This window comes from Amphibalanus amphitrite, unplaced genomic scaffold (genome assembly GCF_019059575.1).
Source record: "Amphibalanus amphitrite isolate SeventyFive unplaced genomic scaffold, NRLGWU_Aamphi_draft 000075F_arrow, whole genome shotgun sequence".
In the NCBI taxonomy this organism is placed as follows: domain Eukaryota; kingdom Metazoa; phylum Arthropoda; class Thecostraca; order Balanomorpha; family Balanidae; genus Amphibalanus; species Amphibalanus amphitrite.
This window is the reverse complement of record NW_024881571.1, coordinates 497275-518763: the sequence shown is the minus strand read 5'-3', so window position 1 is coordinate 518763 and position 21489 is coordinate 497275. Positions and strand designations below refer to the sequence as shown.

Sequence of the window (21489 nt, the reverse complement as noted above, 5' to 3'; positions counted from 1 at the left end):
GGGTGCTTGGTCAGCGCCACTGGTCAGATGAGGAGGGGAGGAAGAGAGGAGCAGCTGCGCTACTGCTGATCGTAGCCCTGATGCGAGACTGGAGTATCGAGAACTCGGCCCAATACTGATGCCTTACTCAAATATGTTTGGGCTTGGCCAGAAAAAAGCTTCGTCGCCCTTGGCAGCAATGACATTATTCGCCTCACAACTCTTACAAGCATCTCCTAGCTCCTCTCAGCCTTCCCCACCTAATCATATTTTCCCAGGCTCCATATACCTATGTCTGTCTCTCCCCCGGCTCCCCTAGCTCTCCCCAGCTCTCTCCATCCCCACCGTGCCGCCGTTCCCTGCTGACCATGTCTGTGTGTCTGTTTCAGAGAGGAGCTGGCCTGTTCGATGCTGGAGCGGAGCGCTGACCCGGCCGACGGGGACAGTCATGGGCCGCTGCTGCCGGCCGCCTGCTTCCTCGGAGAATGTCAGCACCGCCTCAGCTCGCTCCAACGCCAGCTGGACGCGCCGCCGCTCAATAGAAAAGGTGAGCCGACCTGACGGCTGACGACTCCCGACCCCCGGCCGACCCGGCCGCGCCAAATGGATCAGAAGGTGAACAGAGAGCTGGCTCTATCCCTCACCCTCTCGGCTCACATCCACAAACGGAGCAGGAACGGGATCCGACAGGAATTCACGCCAATGTGGAGCTGGTCGTTTTGTGCGGTAAATGAGCGGCCGCCGGCGGCCGGGACGGGTTTCGTTTCATGAGCCGGCCGACCCTTTGTGTTCGTGTCAGGCGGCCTCTACCGCTGGCCTAAGGCGCCCAGGGCCAGTCCGTCTTCCGGAGACGAGCGCCGGAATAAATGGTGGAGACCTTGGCTGCTCTCTGCTCCCTCTCCCACCCTCCGGGTCAGTCCACTTCCGGACGGCGGTAGGAAGTCAGCCTCCGCGCTCTGTCTGAAACTGAATCATTTTCCATGCATGGGATACCACCGAAGTATCAAAACTTTAAGAATGCCTACATGCACACTGTGTCTGTATAATGAATCAAAGCGATATCATAATGCAATGCAGTGATTGAATATCCCGGCCTTTCTAAGTTGCTTTTATTTCAGTGAATCTATATTATATATGTAAATCAGACCCTGTATCTAATTGCTGCTCGGGGGCGCCGCCCGGCTCGGCTCGGCGCGGCGCCAATAATCTCTCTGAAGGTCGCTCACGGGAGGTCGGGGGTCAGGCCACGTGGCGCGGGCGCCGGCCGACCGGCCCGACTTCCTCGAACATCTCCGGCCCAGGCGGCCCACTCCGCCGCCCCCGGGCTCTCGCCGACAGAGCAGCCGCTGCCGGCACGGCCCTTTGAGCTGTTCCGAGAGAGCCGAGCTGTCCCAGCTCCGAGAGTGGGGCTGCCCCAGCTCCGGGAGCAGCTACCCACCAGTTGTACGGATCGCCAGCGGGGTCCGGCTGGGGATGCTGACCTCTCAGAGGGCTGTAATCTATAGACACACTGTGACTGACCCCGGCTGCTGCCGAGTCATGCTGCAGCTAGTGAGCCATGTAAACTGCCAGATGGTTGCTCAAGGTTTCCGAGGAACAGACTGATACCGGGCGACAGGCACGGAAAGTGTCTGCAACAAGGGATTGACAATGGGAAGGAGAGATTGGGAAATGGGAAGGAGGCACTAACTAGTTCATGTCGGCGAGGATTGAGGAAAAGACCTGAAAGTTGCCTCAACCGGCTGTTTGATTTGTTCGTTTACTAAGGATTCGTGAGTCCTTTGTGTTGATCAACAACAGCTTTCCTTACTGTCGTGATTGCGGGCACCGGGCACAGGCGGCAGTCCACGAAAGTAGTTTGCAACGTTGATCTCACGTACTGAACTGTGTCAGCACTGCTTAGGTATATTATCTGTTAATTTTTCAGTCACGACTGGTAGTTGGCGTTGCCAGCACCCCGCCCGTTTGTCATATCGTGTCCAGATACTTTTTGATCGGAAACTGGCTGTTCAGAGGAGCCCGACCTGATCACAGTCTTTTGAATTAGAATGGCTCATGCTGAACAACTTAAAGTATTTGTTCATGAACCTGCAAAGGATTGCGACAGAATTATCGTCTTCCTGACGACTTCAGAACCTAAAGGTCACTGTATTTATCGACACATTCTTTGTTCATACAGCTCCGACACGGAAGCCGTCATTATGATCATAATTATGTACAGGGAGTTCCCCTAAAGTCGACACACTATCCCTGAAATGTTCGAGAGGTCGCTTTAACCCGTGAGGTGCGGTCGGTGCCGTGACAGCATACCGTTACGTGGTTTTGATGTAATGATGGTCGCTTTGGAAGCGGTCGCTCTATAGTTGCTTGGTGATCTGACGAGTTGTGATTGGTGCCGTTTGTGTTTAGGTCGTCACGGGTAGTGTTCAGCATGTGACGGTTTGTGTTCTCCGTTTACAGCTGCGGAAGCCTCCCTGGAATCTCCCCTCTCCCTGCTCCTCGGATACAGCACTGTTCTTCACAAGCCCGCCACCTGCGCTCATATCGAGGTAAGACAACTTGAAAATGAATTACATCGTGCACGGTAACCATCTTTTTTTCCTATGGCACGTTCCTATCTCGACGAAAATCAAAGGACATCGACTTTATTTCGAAATAAATAACCGAAATAATGTGAAAAGAAGCACGACAAGACTTCATTTACTGCGAAGCTGGCTGAAGAATGCATTGATTGCATGAACGAATATCGTCATGCAATCTAATGTCTGCTTGAACTCTCAACGTTCGGTGCATTTCCGCAATCCACTTCGCAAAACTTATCATATACCTACTTATGCAAATTTAGCTTACAGTTGAGCATATGTGAGCATACGTGATAAGTAGTTTATGCTTTACTTACTTCATGACTTGGCAAAAAAGAAACACTTCTGATTGCATCCACTTTATCACGGACAAAAACGTTTGCATCGGCAATAAACTCGACTCGGCTGTAGAATGCAAATCCCGTCACTAGATGTCACTAGTGGAAGCGCCTGCAGATAGGCTGTGCCGCCGAACATGGAATAAAGCGTTCGAGCAATACGAACGGTGCGTAGACGGGAGAGCTATTGTCCGGTCAAAATTGAATTGCAGATCCATTGAAGTTTTTAATGGCTTGGCTGTCCCGTAAACATCGAGCTAAATACATACATATGTTATGGCTGGCAAGCTCAGTCACTCTGCTACACTTATCAGTGCATACTGCATTCCAAGACAATGATAGGCACCATGCAGTCACCCAAGGTGACCGAAGTTCTACCTTTCATTCTTTCATCCGAAGGCAAACGATTTTGGGCGCAAAAGGGAAGTCTTTTGATAAGGAAATTCTGCACCTCTCTGCTCGGCACAGCTGCATGTCACAGGTCGCATGGTGTGGTTCGTGACAGATTAATTATGACTGGAGGCCAAATGTTAACAGCCCTGACACTTACCAAGGTATTCCGTGTAAAAATGATGTGTTAGCTCCGTTCTTTTTAACGATCAATGCATTCTTCGTACTGTTGGCTCATCGAATTTTCATACATCTTGGAACCGTTTAAATTAATAGTGACGGGTTCTTTGTCTTTGCCCGTCTTCACCAATATTACATTCGACGGCTACCGCCCACCGCTTATTTGACTCCTTGCTGACCTCACGACGTCTGTCCCCAGGACTCTGTGACATCGCTCCACCGCGCCTGTGCCACGGCCGACCCGCGACCCAGCGTCAGAGACCTCTGTCGGCGACATCCGCAACTAGTGAACGTCCAAAACGGCTCCGGGCAGACACCGCTTCACGTACTGTTTCTTTGTGAGTATAGACGGTGTTTGTGTGGACTGTGGAGACTTCACCTTCTGAAAAGATACTAAACTTGAGGTCTGAATGAGAAATCGTAAATCTGAATAAAGAAAATCGGTACATTATTGTTTGGTATACAAACCACTGATAGTTCGGTTGCTGAATAGGTATAGGCGCAGTTCGGTTGTTGAATTTAGGCGCATACAGCGACGAACATTTTCTGGATGCGCTTCCGCATCTGCTCGAAAAGTTATAGTCAGCATTGTTATTTTTGCACATACTTAGGTCTGTCTAACGTGCCCTTTTTATGTATTGACCTGATAAGCATGAACCGACTCTCTGACCCTTTCTCTCCCTCTGCTCCGACAGACCAGAGCCGCGGCCCGAGCTGGCCGGTTCTGGACGAGTGCGTCACCTCTCTGCTGGAGGCCGGCGCGCGACTGGACGCTGCAGATCAGGAGGGCGACACGCCGCTCCTCTACCTGCGCTCGTTCGTCACACAGGGCCACCACGAGCTGGCGGCGCGGCTCGCCGAGCGGCTGGCCGCCGCCGGCGCCGATGTGAACGCCGTCAACGGTCGCGACTCGACGCTGCTGATGTACGCCGCGCAGCAGCTGGACGCGGCGGCGTCCCTCACCCGGGCGCTGCTGAACGCCGGCGCCGAGGTGCGCGTGCGGCGCGCGTCCGCGTTCTGTGCGCTGCTGCGCGGTGTCGTCCAGCGGCGCCGGCTCGAGGACTGCGATACCACCCTGGCGCTGCTCTGTCGTCAGATGGCGCGGCGGCCGGCCGAAATGCAGCGGCACGTTCTTGGAGCTATGGTCAGCCAGGGCCAGCACATTCGTCTGCTGGGGCCTGTGTTTCTGGAGCTCAAATCGCGCATCCGCCGGTACTGGAGCCAGCCGGCTGAGCTGCGCCACCTCTGCTGCGAGGAGGTGCGCCGTAACCTGCAGCAGGGCGGCGGGATAGCCGCCGGAGTACACCGGCTGGCTGTGCCGCCGGCGCTGCAGCGCTGTATCACGCTCGAGGACATCTCGTGAGGCCGTGTCCACCGCCGGTGGACGGTGTGGACAGTGGAAGGTGGACGGACAGTGGTTGTGCCGCCCTGGGGCTGTGGACAACGCGACATGACGCGACGCAATGTGTATTTTTGTAAGGCATGGCTGTTCTCCGCGCGCGACCCGTCGTGAAGACTAGTCAGTAGTCACTTCTCCCGGGAGCTCCGGGACCACCGCCGAGCAGGCGACGTCGCTCGATGACGTCACACTCGATGACGTCACACCCACCCGCACCATATCTTCCCGAGGGCTTCCGCGCGGCGGCGGCAGCGCTGTTCCGCCGCGGTGAGCTGTGCGGCCCGACCGCGAGTTACCAGAGCTGGAGCGTTTGGGCATCGCAGCAATGAACTACCAAAGTACAACGCGACGTGTTCCGTGTGAGAGCTAAGTGAGAGCGAGTGAGAAATGTGAGCGAGTGAGCGTCGGCCGCGATTGGCCTTCAGTACCTGGAGATAAGACTGCGGCGGGCGTACGCAGTCGATCACGGGCATCCGACGGGCTGAATGGGGGGGGGGGGGTTAGGGGGCAGGGTCGGGTCGGGTCGGGAGGTCACAGGGTCAACTGAGGGCAGCCGGTGTCCGGGAGCGCGCACTGTCAGCGTTCGCTGACTATGATCATTGTGTTCGCTTGGTAAAGCACTGCCCATCGATGCGCGCGCTCCTTCTGTTTTGTATGTGCAAATGTGCAGCGTCGAATACACTTATTTATTTAGAAACGAGGCCTTCTCCGGTGGAAATAGATGATGTACTGTCGTTGGCCGAGCACAAGCCCGAGAGAACTGGCTTGATTTCCGTGCTTCCATTTGATGATAACTCGGCTTTAATGGCTTGCGTCTTCGTTGTGCTGAACACGTTGCATGCAACGAGGACAGCGACTGGAGAATAACTTTTTCCAGTAATTCTTTAGCCAGCGTTTGCCAGACGTTATTATAAAACTGGTCGATTCAACGTTGTTAGTGCTTCCACGAGGGCTTCCGTGGCCGATTCTCCGTACCCCGAAGCGTGACACTCGTCGCTGTTCTAATCAACCTTAAATGAAGGATTGGGTTCAAGTACACACAGACTTTAGTCACACTTTGCCCTATAAAACGACACGATATCACGGTAACGAACTCGACCTATGGAGAGTTTTACCTGGACCTGAACCCCACCGACCGGGGGTCATGACCCCGGGATGGCGTCAGCTCACGAAGTGTGACACACGTCTGACCCGAGTCACGGACCGGCGTGACGTGACAGTGTGATCGATTCGTGACGGTGTCACACTAAAGCAGTCAGTCTAAGAAGCGTGTTACAGCAGACAGAACAGAGATCCGGCTTTGCGTTCCACGGCTATCTAAGTAGTACAATAACGACAGACCCTCACCTCTGCTGGCCGTGCGACTCGAAGTCGAGCCCTTATTCAGCTCGAGTACCAAAATGAAATTGCAGAGATTGGAGAAAGCTCATGCGATTGCGATACATCAGCCACATTGTAACATCTGATCAAGACCAGACCAGACCAGACCAGACCAGACCACTGACCAGGCATGACTGTGTCCCAAAGCGGACTTCCCCCGAAATCCGCGACGCGTGTCTGCGACCCACGACCATTGTTTCCTGGTGCACAGACCTGCATCAGATTTCGCTGACTCGAGTCCCGACTCAGTCAGTGATGAACAACGATAATAGCCCACATTTGGGTCACTGGCCGATACAAGACGACAGGAAAACGCAGCACATGCTACCGTAGATAAGCCCAAACCGCAGTCCTGCAAAGGATGCCGACATCGAGGCGTGACAGGATTGTTTTCAGGAACTTTTACCGTGTTTTGTGCTAATGACGTTATCCCTGCTGTCTGGCGCCTGTTTTGGGGGCGTTTTTGCGCGTTGGAGGACCATCCGCGACTGAGGCGGCGCCCTCATGCCACCCAGTTTCCCGTCCTGTCAACAACTTCCCGCTAAAGAAACCGCCGACACACTGCCGACGCTGCCGGCCGGGATTTCGTGACGGCTTATCAGATGTCGACCGACCTCTTTCCCTTTTCAAGGAAAGCCCTGGCGTCGGGCACGACACCGGTACGCTCATACCAGGGCATGGGAGAGGGGGGGGGGGGGCATCAGTCGGTGCCAGAACCTCCGACTGCACGAACGCTGATCGACAGGGCCGGGTTCTACCGCCCGGTACAGTCCAAACTACTTCAGAATTCTCTCAACTCATACGCGGAATGGAACCGGCAGGAATGACTATCGAAAACGCCATGTCATCCCATGGGACAGACATGCGAACATTACCGCCGAAGAGACTGGGGACAAGCAGGACGAGCAGAACTCAGCACAGATGGACGAACACGGTTACACGCGATGCTGGGACGGGCTCAGTCCCGAACAAGGCAAAGAAGGAGAAGCAACATGACTGGGTTCGTGAAACTGATCGGTGAGCCCACCGGGGACTGTTGCTTCGGTGAACAAACTGAATTAGGTATACCAGCTATCTTAACTTATAATTCGTAACTTCTAACTAGCCACAGCCGCTGCCCATAACTAACTAGCCACAATAGGATCAGAGCACACAGAATCACGGTACATTACGCATGTATTTAACATAAATTACCGGCAAACATTAAATAATGCACCACCAATACCTTGTGAATTTCTACAACTGAGGGCGATAAAATGTGAACCTGCCCGCACACGAGCTGGGTGATAATAAAATGCATTGTATCTGGGAGAACACATCATACACATACCGCACTCACACAAACTCACACCGACCCTAAAATATAGCTCGGTTGTCACTTGTAACACTGGACCTACGCGACACACGGGAATATGTACGTCGCCGGCAGAGCCTGCGATCGGTCACAGTGCCAGTGCGATATGCCAGCACATCACACATATCACTGTCTGTCGTCACAGGGGCGGCACGGGCCGCCTGGTCCGCGACACGGCGCCGCCAGTTGAGCTGAGACACGTGCCGACACACGTGGCCACGTCGCACGTGGCGCGCGGACACGGGCGGACACGTCCACGCGGACAGGCGGTAGAGGTCGGTCTGAGGCCGGCGACCGGCCTCCCATGGCACGGACACACCCAATGCCCTGAATTTCCATCACACTTGGTCGCTATCTGTGGTCTACGACATCTCATACCGGAAGCGATATCTTTCAACACAAGTTATTGTTTTTAAGTCAACCAATGAAACGAACAACGTAGGGGCTCGGAAATTAATTCAAATAATCTAGCTAGTTTTTCTTTCATCGGACGGAACAGAACCACTGACTCGCTCCCTGCCTACGGCGATCGTCTGATCCTTACCGACCTCGTGCGTTTCAAACCCGTCGAGAGCCCCCCGCTGACAGTCGCGGCACCTCTGGCAAGTAGTGGCCATCTCTAGACCGACAGACGGGAACGTGCCTGGACGGAGGGCTTTCTGTCCCGTCATCCACCGCCCATGATCCGTTAACCGTCACTATATCTCCCTCACTGACTGAGGGGTAGCCGCGGTGGTGGGCAGGGTACCGCAGTCACCTTACCGGCCGAGGGCGCCGCTGTCGAGTCGGAGAACGCTGTGGCTGTGGCTGCGGCGGCGGCTATCAGCGGGGCAGCAGTCCGCGCGGGCGGCGGCCGGCCCGGTCCCCGCCGCCGCCCGGACGCTGCAGTCAGTCCTTGGCCACCTTTCGTCCCTTGGGCCGGTGCAGCCGCTTGTGGTAGCTCTGCGCCATCGAGTTGACGATGGAAACGACGAAATATACCACCATGATAATGATGACCTTCTCGAATATGGCCGAGAGGAGACTCTCAGAGCTCTGTGGAGGGACGTGAAAGGGAGTCAGCGACCGCCCTGTTACACAACAGTTTCCGCACACAACGAACAAAGGGCGAGCTGGGAAGGTACCCGAAGCAAAGCCTTCGTGTATTTGTCAACAAATGTTGAAAGCCGATAGACATTCCCGACCACCATAATGTAAACAATAGGTCTCCGCACGAAACCTGAGTTCTGACAGAGAAGCTAGTTTCACTTCGAGCCAGCAATTCTCGTAAAGATGTCGTTACATAACACGAAACTTGTCCAATTAGAAAGAGCCGCGGCTTAAGGGAAAATAAGCAGGCATTTTCCACTACGCCGTAAACAATGTATAGCAATTATGAAAAACATGGATGCAGTAAACACGGACATCTTTTAATCACGAACGACAAATAGGCACACCAAAAATACCAACAAACCGAAGTCGCATGGGACATACCTTCCTCTTCCCTAGAATAAGCTTCTCCCCTACCTTCCCCAGTCCCCACGCAATTTCCTTGCCCTCCCCACGCAATGTATCCCTCCCCACCAGTCTCCCCCTCCCTTTCCACCGCCACGATACGCACCTGTGCCACGCCCTGGCCGGGCTTCCTGTGTAGCTTCTCCTTCTGCTTATCCAGCAGGTCCTTGAAAGGTCCCTGAACCTTGTCCCCGAGCGGTAGACGGCCCAGCAGATCCACTGCCGTCTCTACCAGGTGCTCGTTGAACGTGATGATGACGAACATCTTCTGAATGTGCATCTTGATCACCGCCTGCGGGAGGGATGCCGTCAGACCGGGCTGACATCTAGTGGGGAACGATGTAACTATAAACGGCACAGGTGACGCCAAGGATGATCTATTGAACGAGTGGTTTTGATGGTATCATTGTGTCATGACGTCTACCTATTCAAAACCAGCAATTCTGTGATGTGTCTTTATATCACAGTGAAAACCTGCCATCCAACTCTTCTTAGAAAGCCAGCGGTTTAGTTCACAGCTAGTCCAACAGGTAATTATTTTCCTCCTCAGTGAGTTAGCGGACGTCCCCAAAACCACGAGCACGTCTACGCTTAGAGCAGGTTCAACGTATCCTTATTATATAATATAACAGCTAACTACGAGTAGGTATTCAACAAACCTTTTATAAAAGACGGCTCATACAAAATGAATCATCTACACAATCGGATTAGACCTTTACGTGGCTATATTTACTTCGAACACCGCCTCTCCGTGATCCAAGCTAGGTACGTGCACGACGCCCTTCCCCTGCTTCTCTCATGTGAGTCAACACTCTATCCGCTCTGCCTCCAGTCCTTACCTTGCCGATCAGCGTGGCGCCGAAGAAGGTCCAGAAGGGTACCAGGAAGTGTCCGCACGTGATGCCGGCCAGGTCGAACAGCGGGTTGGGGATCGAGGCGCATGCCAGGATACCGAAGAAGCCGACCCGCTCTACCAGACGCTCCACCTGGGGATGACAGGAGGACGGTGTCAGAGTGGAGGAACTGATGGGGTACGCAGTGGAATGGATGAATACTTAGACAGGTCCAGGCACAGTCTGATGAGCACATCGTCATGGACGGCGTCATACATAGTTATAGCAGAGAACAGTCTGGGAAACTGTCAAACATAAGTTAAACTTATGTTTGATAATAAGTTAAAAAAGTTATCGGAAACATAAGTTACTTAAGTTACTTAAGTTACTCGTATAGAGAAAAACAGCACAGAGGCCGGTGCAAAGAACAGAGAGCTGCCCGAGAAATTAGGGGTTCATCAGCAGCGAATGAGCTGGACACAGAGTACACTCGAACCTACATTGCCTACATTGAGCGCTCAATGTAGGCACTGACGAGAACCAAATGGTCATCGACTCACAATCACGCCAGTCTCACGTAGCACGGACGAAAGGGCGTGATCCGGCGTCCGTGGTTTACGATGATAGGGAAGGGTCCCGGTCGTTGACCTCTTGGTCACACTACTGTCATATGATGATACGGTACAACACATGGTGACGCAAACACGGCAAATACACGGTTAGGGCAGGGACAAAAAGGACACTGTGGGTCTCAAGTCGGTACAGATTCAGGGCAGGTTGGCGCTATCAACATGACACGGCCACGACCTAAACAAACGGCCATCATGCAAAAACGGTCTGTAGCATAGTAATCACCATTGACTATAAATGAGCAAGGTACCGAGGCGGGCGAGAGCGATTATATTTTCATTTCGTTAGAGTTCTCCTTACAGGAGAATGTAATGGGTAAGCTAAGACTGATTCCATTCGATATAATATTTAGAAGTTTTACTGAAGGTGGTAGGATGCCAGTCCAATCTAAGTTGACAGAATATGTGACCAAGCAATTTCAACGTTCTGTCGATGAACGAGTGCGAATTGTTACAGCGTTGTTTACGTTTGGGTTTATGTAGGTTTTAACTGTGTTCTTCAAAGAACACAAATAAATGGTGTAATTTGCGCTGAAACATTTCATTGCTGCGCATAAGCGACAGATTAGCCATACTTCGAATGACCTTGCAATACAGCAAGCTATACAATATACATAACACATAAGTTAGAAGGGAGTGACGGTTGTCGGCAACAAGAAACGGATATTTGCTGAGAACACACTAAGCATTAGGCGGTCCTCAAACAAGCAGAACGTATCGGCTGCCTACGATTGTATGTACTACCATTACACCAGTCAACCCATTCAAAGAGTGGACGAACCGTTAATCGACTAACGTCTCGAGTCACGGTCATTGGACACAAAGGAAGGACACCAAATAAGTCATTGACAGCAAATAGATATCGAGCAAATCGAACTGGACAAAGGACTGCTTCTGTGATGACGTCAATGGCAGTTCAGAAACCTCTACAAAAATGCATGGTCCACAGGCCACGTGTAGATACTAGATAGTGATATGAGTAAAGTACATACAACAGACACCGTCATGCCAAGCAGCTCCACCAAAACCCCACCACTCACCCCCAGTTTGGCCCTGTCCAGGAGCGACAGGTCTCCTGCATTCTTCTTCTTCCTGAGTTCCTCAAACTCCTCAAAGTCCTCATCATCGGGCTGAACCCCTGAGAGTCGTGCGGCGCGAGCCATGAAGTAGGGCGGCAGTTCACCGAGCGCGGTACCGGCGCCCCACATGAACGCCTCGAGTCGCACCTTGGACATCACGGACCACATGGTGATGTGAGCCGCCGGGCCCGCCTCGGCTGGGCACACGATCCTGGCGGCGGGGCAGCGCGCGGTCAGACGGGGTTAAGTGAATCGTCTATAGAACTATATAAACACATACAGTGTGATTTTTTTTTTACTTGTTAAAAAGTAATGAGGTCTAGTGGCATTAACCCTCGCATGTGTAGGGGGGGGGGGGTCGGATGGACCCCCCCATGGTTTTTCGCGAATAACTCGCGTAAAAAGCGGCCGATCGCGACGAAACTTTCAGTACCCTCACATTGATCAATTTTACACCTACCCTGAAAATTTCATGACCCTGACCCAAATGACCTTTGACCTGTGACCTCTTTTCCGAGGCCATGTTTGGCCGGAATCGCGATTCTGCGTATGTCGGCTCGCATTAGCCGCGCGTTTGCAGGCTTTTCGTGGTTTCAAACGTTCAAACATGTGATTTGATGTTGCTTCCATGCATTAGGGTGGGTGTCAAGGTCACCTGAAGGTCAGGTCAGGTCATTGACCTTTGGTGACCTCGGGTGACCTCGGTTCACTTTTTCGAGCTGTACATGTTTCTAAGCTAGTTTTTGGAGCTGAATTCGAATTTAGCAACCATTTGAACATTTACGAAGTAGTTTTGGTGCCTTCGTAACATGTTACGAAGCTGTCAGAGGCGGTTGACACGTACTACGAATACCCGTCACGACGCCTACTGGTTGACCTGACCTGACCTGACCCGACCTGGTCTAAATGCTTAAAAACATCATCTGTGATCAAAACTAACACGATATTCGTGATCAGCACCCCGAAAAACCCCTCAGCAGCCACACTTTACGACTTTCTAACAGGTCCCGATTTTCCCGACTTTGGGTCATTGACCTGACCTGGAAGGTCAACCAATGACCTAGGACCTTAAAATTGGGTATCATCGGATTCCTCTCGTCACGGGCAACACGCTCGTTTTTTTCCGCGAAGCTCTAGCTCGATCAGGGGCCAAACGGCAAGGGGGGTCCAACCGACCCCCCCCCCCCCTACACATTAGAAGCTGGCAAACGCCGCACACATGCGAGGGTTAAAATACAAATATATATTGCAAAATTATATACCAGGATGACAAGCATGCTGGGACATTTTGATTTCATGCAGACACGATGTGAAGGAACGTCCATCGTGTATTTTACTTGTGCTTGAAGTTACCCCCTCTCTCACCGACACGAATCAGCCCGCCTGAGCACGTGTTGAACAGCACCATGGACTCCCATACTCCTTAGGCGAGCTGAAAAGGCTCCTATCGCCCATTTTCAGCTCTGCCAGATATTTCCACTGTTTTCTTGTTATATCTGCCATAGCTGGGTCCAAAAACTAGAAGTCTATTAAGGGTAGGTCGAGGATTTCGATACTGGCGGCCCTGGTGGTGTCTGATTTGTTGTTTTTCTTTCTCCCTGAAGACTGATTCTTCAGAGGCTGCACATACGCCAAATGAACCGTTTGAAGGTTATTTATGACTACAAGCTTGTTCGTGCATTATCTAACGTCTTTCTGGGGTGTCTCCTCGATGATCGTATGCTTCGAACTGCCTCAATGCTTCAAAATCATCGTTTTGTGCCATTCCTTACTGAACGGCGGTGGACCATGCGTGCCCGATTGGTGGGACATTTTCAGGCTCCATTGGGGCCGAGGCCTTCGGTTAAAAGGGACAAATCATGACACCATACAAAATGTCCCAGATTTATCTATCACGTGCATTGCTTTTTTGCACGCGATTTTTCGATTTAGGGACCACCATTGACATTTACTTTTTAACAGTTAAAAAAAATCACCCTGTATAAAACTACTTTAAATATAGAATATAAAGGGATAAAACTAAACTATAAAACTGCAAAGGCACACAACTATAAACGGACAGAATATAGACAGTTGAAAAGGTCACATGAATTATTGCCTGAGAATCAGTTAAGCGATCAAAGAACCTGACTAAGAGTCAAAAGGTCAGAGGGTCAGGACAGACCCAAAACACAGTTCCCCCATGCGTTTCCGCCTATTGAGCACACGAGTTGGCCACGCGACTCGCGTACGTCATACGAATCATACAGCTTGTAGTTTGAAAGAAAGGTCACTGGCCGCTTAGACATCAGACGGCTATGGTCGCTGGGAACGCCATATCAACAAACGGTACTTCGCTCTACTAACAAACTACACCATGCACAAACAACATGAACTCGTGAAGGCTTTTGACGCGACGGCCTTCAGCAATGAGCGTGAAACATAGACTAAATACAATGTGAGACGGTATCGTTTATGCCGACAAAATACCCTGCTGTGGAAAAACTCGTCCAATGCCGACCTAGAATCGGCTTTTGCGACAGTGACCCTGTTGTGTTTGGTAACTAAATTGTGGCCATTACCGAGCACCTAGCCAGTTGACAGTGGCATTTAAAATACCCCAGGTGGCAACAGCGGCCCCAGGGGCCTGTCATCGACACTTGACGCTTAAAATGCATGGTTCCCACGAGTATGTCACAAATATGACAGAAACTGTCTTCTTGATACTTCAAAGGGTAAGAGTACCTATGTCCGAATATAAGATATAGTACAACTGGATTAGAATATCAGCATTTAGCACGTACTACGGTTTGCGTGATCAGGCGGCACCCAATTTGCAATGACTCACACGACAACATGCATCACACTTTCCTCACAGCTGTGGAACGCTCGTCGCAGCCAATTTAGCGATACAAAGCCACCTGACCCTTCTACTAATGCATCCAACACCTGCATCGCCCGACGGGCGACATCCATTTCTCTCAACCGTCCCTCCAATCGTTGACTAGTGACTTCAACCCCCCACTCCCTCCCTGCCTCAGCTTTTTGCATCTCTCCTCCCACTCACCTCACTCATTCACTCACTCAATCACTCACTCACTCACTCACTCATTCACACCTCCCTCCCTCCCTCCCTCCCTCCCTCCCTGCCTGCCTGCCTTTACTCACTCGTCCGGGTAGGGCGGCTCGGGAAAGTCGAGGCTCTCACACTCGTACGCAGCCAGTGTGACGGCGGCGATATGCGGCCCCAGATAGAGCAGGAACGTGTGGAGGCCGGTGCCGAGTCCGACTGAGCTCAGTACGCCCAGTCCGACCCAGTACAGACACCAGAGCAGCTGCTTCTCTAACCGGCGGATCGACTGTGGAGAGACAACAGAAGGGTTAGCGTGGGGCACCGTAGGACAGCAAATGCATTAAGCAAATGCAGCCTCAACATGCCACCTAGCATCACACTTCGAAATTAGAATGCCGTTTAGGCGTTTAGGTTTGTAGAGAGCGTCGACATTTTCGTTCATCTTATCGTTAAGGCATATTATCTCAGAGTTTAAGGTAAACACGGTCCCATTCAGTTCATATTGCGCACTTCGCGACATGAACTCCTGATACAGGAAGCGACAGTAAGCGACGGGCCCACACGCCTCGATAATACGACAGTACGCAAACATTAAATATGTAATTCCGAGCCCCCACCACTCCTCGCGGCCCAGTCCCAGAGTCAAGGCCGCACCATCGCGCCACTCTCCATACGTCAGAGCCCCTCCCCTGTCCCCGGGCGGTGGGCAGACGCCACGTGGAGGGCCGTGCGTACCTCCTGGTGCTCGCCGTCTGTGTAGTAGATGACCACCCCGAGGGCGACCAGCATTAGCGCTAGCACCACCATCAACCGGTTCCTCCATAGTCTGCCAAAAGAGAGCCACGTCAGAACGGACATTCAGCGACGAAATACAACTACAATCAACATGATAAAGAAAGCTAGCAAATACAAATAACACGACGAGGTTATTAGTTCAGTGCCACTAAGTAGCATTGTGGCCACTTAGTTCAGTGCCACTAAGAAGCATTGCATCGCCACTTCATCATGCACATCGCAGAATTATCTTCATTGACAGGACTGAAACTAATGACAAACATCGGACCCCGACAGCCCATCCACCCATCACGTCTCGCTCCCTTCCCAGTCAGTGACTGTCCACAGTTCGAAATCCCTTCCCTCTACTTCTCTCCTCTCCCAAATATATTCACCCCCTCCCCATTGCCCTTCCCCGATCGTTTCCTCACTTTCTGACGAGTCGGACCAGCTCAATGAGCAGCTCTCTTGAGCAGTAGTGCAGTGTGGTGACAGGTCGCCGCCACAGCACGATGCCCTCGCGCTCCTCCCGCTCGGCCACCTTCACCATGTTGATGTCGAGCGGGTGTGTAGCGGTGCCTCCGTTCCGCGCTGTCTGGGCGGGGCGCCGTCCGCGCGACTCGCCTCCCATTGAGATCACTGTGCTGCGCACTGACGACGGAGACTCAACCGCCGCCTGGGGGAACAGAGAGGGTGATGGTCAGTGGGGAACGGGATGATCGAGTGAAAAATAGATGTTGGAACAGCTTAGAATAGAACAGAAGGGAGACGGGAGCATGCCAGAGGGATGGTACGCTTCCTGAAGTGTTGAGAGCGAAAAATGGCACACCAGTCTAAGCAGGACTGACAGCTGGCGAGAACACTACCACAAATCTTCAGCAAACATTAAATAACGATCTGTCAGCGAATATGGGGCCAGGATCAGGCGATCGCGACCGTAGTATTTCACGTAAAATATCAACTCCGATTTACGTTGCCTCACCAATGTCAGTCCGCGACACAAAACTGCGTCAGACACGATGCGCAGTTTCCAACACGACTCTCTCTTCACAATACACAAACACCGCAATGGAAAACCTCTCCACAGTGGAGCTTTGGAGAGACACTGCGCGTAGTTGTGAGTTGTGACCTTCCGACGCACCGTACCTAATGCCACCGGCCACTGGCTCGGCCACACAGCTAGTGACGACGAGTCCGGCGGGGGGGGGAGTAGTGGAACCACTATACAGCCAGCTGATAGACTTCCTCCCCCCTCCCCGACTGCCCCACGTGTGGCGTCGACAGCTGGTCGATCACTGTCGCTCCAATCCCTGTTGTGATTAGCGCATGTCTGGCGTGATCTTTCTGATTGCGGCCGGGTTATGTACTTCAACTAATGTTTATGAATTATCCAGTGCGATTGGCAAAAGTTGGATGTGCTATGTGTGACATGTAGGGGCGGAAGCCACGTCTAAGCTTATGGACATGAGCGGATCAGTAAAGTAGCAGCTACGAGTAGGTGACTCACATGGTGGAAGTTACTTCATCAGTGCTTGTGCCCACAAGTGTGTGGGCATCAGACATTCAGTAAACCGAAGGTTCCCGTAAGGATCGATGGAAGTCACCAAACGCAGAATCGACCAGCATCAGACATTCATAACAGAGTAAGGTTGTTCGACTGAGGACACTGTGCGACGCATTTGACCGATACGTTTAAGTGGACATCTGCAGCGGCTTTCCGGATGTGCAGATGGAAAAGTTGACACAGCAGTTCCTGGATCAACCCAAATGCGACAAAGAACGCTAAAATAAACAGTCTAGAGTTATGTCCGGAAACTAAACAGCCCAACACTCCGCAACAACGCAAAACAGTTCACCGAACCGACTGAAGTCTCACCAAAGGCGGTGGTCCACAGGAATGCTCCAGATCGACCCTTTCTGTCAAACATCAGCGCGAGCCACCATCAAAACATCGACCTTACGCTGAGGTCCGCACTTATAGAACACTCGGCTCGAACATCAATATTTACGCCGTCAAGCGCGACCTACAGCCGGACGCTGGCCGATCGGCGATGCTGCGGCATATTCAGCGGCCTTGTGCCCTGAGTGAGGCGCATCACTTGAACTACTGAAATCGACAAGGGAGGGGGAGGGGGCACAGAGGCCGGTCGAGAACCCCTCAAGGCCGGCGCCACTTGACCGCCGCCGGGGGACGAGGGGTCAGATTATCTGCCGGACTCATCTACCCGGTACAGAGGTACCGACCGATGGCCTCAGGGCAGGGGCACAGCCCGGACTGCCCACTGAGGTGAGGTCACGGCGCAAAACGCGGGCAGGGTTCAACTCGAACCGAGGAAGAGCACGACACACACATACATACCGGTGACAGACGCCGCGCCAGCTGACAAACATTTCCGCGCGCGCTGCTGACAGTCACTGGACCCGGTAAACCTTGGACTGGTCCCGCCCTCTCGCCCGCGCCTCTGCCACACGGCGCGTGCTACGACCGTAATGGTAAATGTGTGTAACGAGCACACTTCCCGGAGCGAGTTTAGAGCCCATCCCATGAGCGGAGGCCGACACCGAAGCTGTTTAGCAAGGTGATAAAACTGAGCACGTAATTAACTTCCAGCCCAATGAAGCACGACCCTCTGAGATCAATCGAGCCGCAACATTGTCGAACGTCGATAAAACATTGGCGAGCAAAGAATTCAGAAGCCGGACCAGACGATAATCAAGATCAGTCTTATACGCCGGCCACAAGATCTTCAGCCGCTCGCAGGGGCCAGCCTTTGTGATTAACTCAAGCAAATCGACACAGATTGCAGACAACACTTGACCTCGCTGAGAATGATAGGCTACCATCAATCGATACGAGTTCTCAGCGGCTGGTCGACTATCTTTCGAAATATATCGGGAATATAGCCATTCGCGCGGGTTTCTTGATGGAATATACCCGTGCCGCACCAACTGACCATAAGGGGCAATGGCAGTGACATACGTCCGATAGGCACCTTACATCCAATCTCGCTAGCGCTTTGTGAAAAAAACTTCCCATCGACTTTCAGACTATGACGACTTGTCAGGCTATGCATAGACTCCACTGAAAGCGCAGGTAATCAGGACGCTGTCTGTGCCTAAGCGCCCGCCCCAGTATAAAGTGTCATGTTATCTGTCTGTTCTGTCCCTGTCGGCTGACCGGGCGGGGTACATACATAACACAAAACCCGACAAACTGCCTGTACAGTGTACAGTCTGTCTTAAAAGTACCGCGCAAAGTGACGGTGGATCCATCAAGCCGGACCGAGGAAGGGCCTGCTGTAATTTGCAAATCACCAAACCAATTGAACTGGGAAATGGACGAGGATGTAAATTGCTTCGGTGACTAAAATTTAGCAGGCCCTTCCTCGGTCAGGCTTGATGGATCCACCGTCACTTTGCGCGGTACTTTTAAGACAGACTGTACCTCCGCCATTCCTGACCAGCAACATATTTACTCTACCGGCCCCCAGCCCAAACCTAGTCCTGCCGGCCACCCATCCAGCCAGCCGGGCGAGGCGGACACAGCTTATCACCGTCTAATGGTAACGGCCCGTGGTAACAGCTAGTGTATGGCACAAAACTAACACACCACCACGGCGTACCAGGCGGCACCACACGACACTAAACCACAACAGGCCGCACCACATGACACTGGACGACACCGAACAGCACCTCACAGCACCAGACGATGCTATGCTGCACCAGACGGATGAAGACAGAACCGGGTGGCACCAAGAGACACCAAGAAGCATTAGCACTACGCGACACCAGGCGACACCAGACGACACAAAGAAGCACCAGAGTCGTACCGGACCGTCACCAGCGCTGGCCAGCCGCCAGAGACGGCCTCCGACCGACCGTCCCGACTCCGTCCGGCCCGGTCCCAACACAACCCCGACGCGAACCGAATCGGCTCACCGGCCGCCGCCGCCAAGGTCGACCCGGTTACCATCTGAACGCAGGCTCGATCTGTCCCGCAGGGCAGCGCACACGATTATTGAAAACAGCCACTGCACCGGGGAAGGGAAGAACCGGTAATTGGATAACCAGCCACTCAAAGCCCACCGGTATCCGGTATTGCAAGACCGGTAACTGAGGCCGGTAACCGGTACGGTGATGGTAAACGACTGCTGTGGTGCAGGTAGAGCAAATGTTGTGTTGGTGTGCGACTGCTGTGAGGTCGATGACCCTTACCGCCTGAGCAGGCAGGCTGACCACTGTGTAGGCCGCCGCTCCGTTCATCTTCCGTCGGTGGGTCTCGACGGTACGCCGGTGCTCCCCACCCGGCTCAGCCCGAACACCAGAGCCGAGCCGCGGTCACACACCACAAACACCCACAGAGAGACGGCCGGCGCCCGCCGCTCTGGACACTGACCACTGCTGACTGAGGACCGGCCGGGCGGCGACGGGCCGCCGCCGGCTGACCCGTGTCCCCAGATCAGGGGGCACGGCGCCGCGCACAGCCGGCCACTCAGAGCCACCGCAGATAGCCGGGCGGACAGAGCGCGAGCCGGGCGGACTCTGACCCAGTGACGGGGCCGCCGCCAGGTGACAGCGGAGACAGCGACCGGCGGGACAGGTGCGGGACAAAGTGTGCAAATGCAGGCCCGGAGACAAGACGTTAGAACCCATAGAAGTGTTGGCAGCGATCACATATCCCATCTGACCACTTATCCGATTGGATCACCCAGCAGCCTCCCTTAACCATTCAGCTGATTGAAGCTTCTGACAGAAATCACAGCCGACCCCATCACGGCTAATTGGATTGGAGTTACCGTCAGCAATCAATGCCAGCATTCAGACCACTCAGCAGTTTTAAGGACACATTCCACATGACATAACCTTTTCAGACTGGCGGCTACCGATCAACCATCTAGAGCTGTCCATGAAGATGGGTAGAAGATTGGCGATGCTTATCATGTTCTGATAAAGAGCGAGTACAATGGATACAACCACTTAATCTGTAATCCACCAGCTACCATTGTGACCATTTGATTAAATGCGCCCTTGAGTTAAACACAGCTAAGACAATAAGAACGATCGAACGACAAGCAGAAATCATTTTATCAGACCATTGCTAAAACTCAAAGGTGCAGGTTGACACTAACAGAGATCTTGCTTCATGGCTTCATCATTATCACTAGCAATAATTCAAGACAAATGAGTGCAAAAGTGTCTACCTACCCACCAGTATAACGCCTTATGGGGCGACTAACGGAGCGAGCGAGAGGGTGGGCCTTGCACGTGCGAAATTTCGAGGGGGTACCTCCAACTGACTTGTGCACGGCACCCTACTAACCGGTCTCTAGCGATGTGCCAAATTTGAGCACAATCGGCCCAGCCGTTCTAGAGATCTGGAAGCGGCACCCTGCACGTGCGCACGTGCAAAATGGGTCCCAACTGACTTGTGCACGGCACCCTACTAACTGGTCCCTAACCGTGTACCAAATTTGAGCGCCATCGGTCCAGCCGTTCTCGAGATCTGGAAACGACCCCTGCACGTGCGCACGTGCAGCAGCACCCCAACCCTAACACATGCAGATGAATTATCTGATGGAGACCTAACTGTGTACCGAGTTTCAATTCAATCGGCCCAGCCGTTAGGCCGTTATTGAGGTTGCAATTTTGGGGGTTCTTAAAAAATGTCCAACTTTACCACGCGCCACGTGCGGTGGTTGGCAAGAACGCATGGTGGCCATCACACCACAGAACTTTTACGTCCAAGTGACATTCAGTAAAGAAGACCGCTTGTCAATCGGATGTCCCGTTCCTAAGATATTAGCTTTTGAAGAGCGTCCCCACGGCCGGCCGGCCGGCCGCTCATACTCAGAAATTTCCGTTATTCTACGTAAGACTCCGCTCGCTTCGCTCGCTCCGTAACAAGTCACAACATTACTTTAACTGGTGAAGACGATTAGGAACTATCGCATAAAGAACATTTCTAGCAAGTTAGCCCCAAACCCAGCATCAAGGAAAATGACAAGACAGAGACCCTGAAGCTCATA

At 52.7% G+C, this 21489-nt stretch overlaps 2 protein-coding genes across 8 annotated transcripts in view; one reads left to right on the top strand and one right to left on the bottom strand.

Annotated features, from left to right (window-relative positions):
* Positions 1-5565, top strand: part of LOC122379295 (ankyrin repeat and SOCS box protein 10-like) — a 32063-nt gene extending 26498 nt beyond the window's left edge. For all 3 annotated transcript variants that reach the window (XM_043361355.1, XM_043361354.1, XM_043361356.1), the window contains exons 2-5: positions 369-526; positions 2440-2528; positions 3669-3807; positions 4165-5565. In XM_043361355.1, the coding sequence (XP_043217290.1) occupies positions 369-526; positions 2440-2528; positions 3669-3807; positions 4165-4832 (1054 nt within the window). In that variant the 3' untranslated portion in view covers positions 4833-5565. The remainder of the gene's footprint in view (positions 1-368; positions 527-2439; positions 2529-3668; positions 3808-4164) is intronic.
* Positions 5566-7406: 1841 nt separating this feature from the next.
* The window catches only part of LOC122379294 (vacuole membrane protein 1-like), a 29554-nt gene continuing 15471 nt past the window's right edge, over positions 7407-21489 (bottom strand). For 2 of the 5 annotated variants that reach the window (XM_043361351.1, XM_043361352.1), the window contains exons 2-8: positions 15895-16139; positions 15425-15515; positions 14785-14975; positions 11599-11848; positions 9936-10082; positions 9203-9388; positions 7407-8637 (exon numbers count right to left, since the gene is read on the bottom strand). In XM_043361351.1, the coding sequence (XP_043217286.1) occupies positions 8491-8637; positions 9203-9388; positions 9936-10082; positions 11599-11848; positions 14785-14975; positions 15425-15515; positions 15895-16094 (1212 nt within the window). In that variant the 5' untranslated portion in view covers positions 16095-16139 and the 3' untranslated portion in view covers positions 7407-8490. Of the gene's footprint in view, positions 8638-9202; positions 9389-9935; positions 10083-11598; positions 11849-14784; positions 14976-15424; positions 15516-15894; positions 16140-16445; positions 16645-19293; positions 19370-19678; positions 20008-21489 lie in introns of those variants that run through there. The other 3 variants (XM_043361349.1, XM_043361350.1, XM_043361353.1) reach the window with 3 other exon arrangements.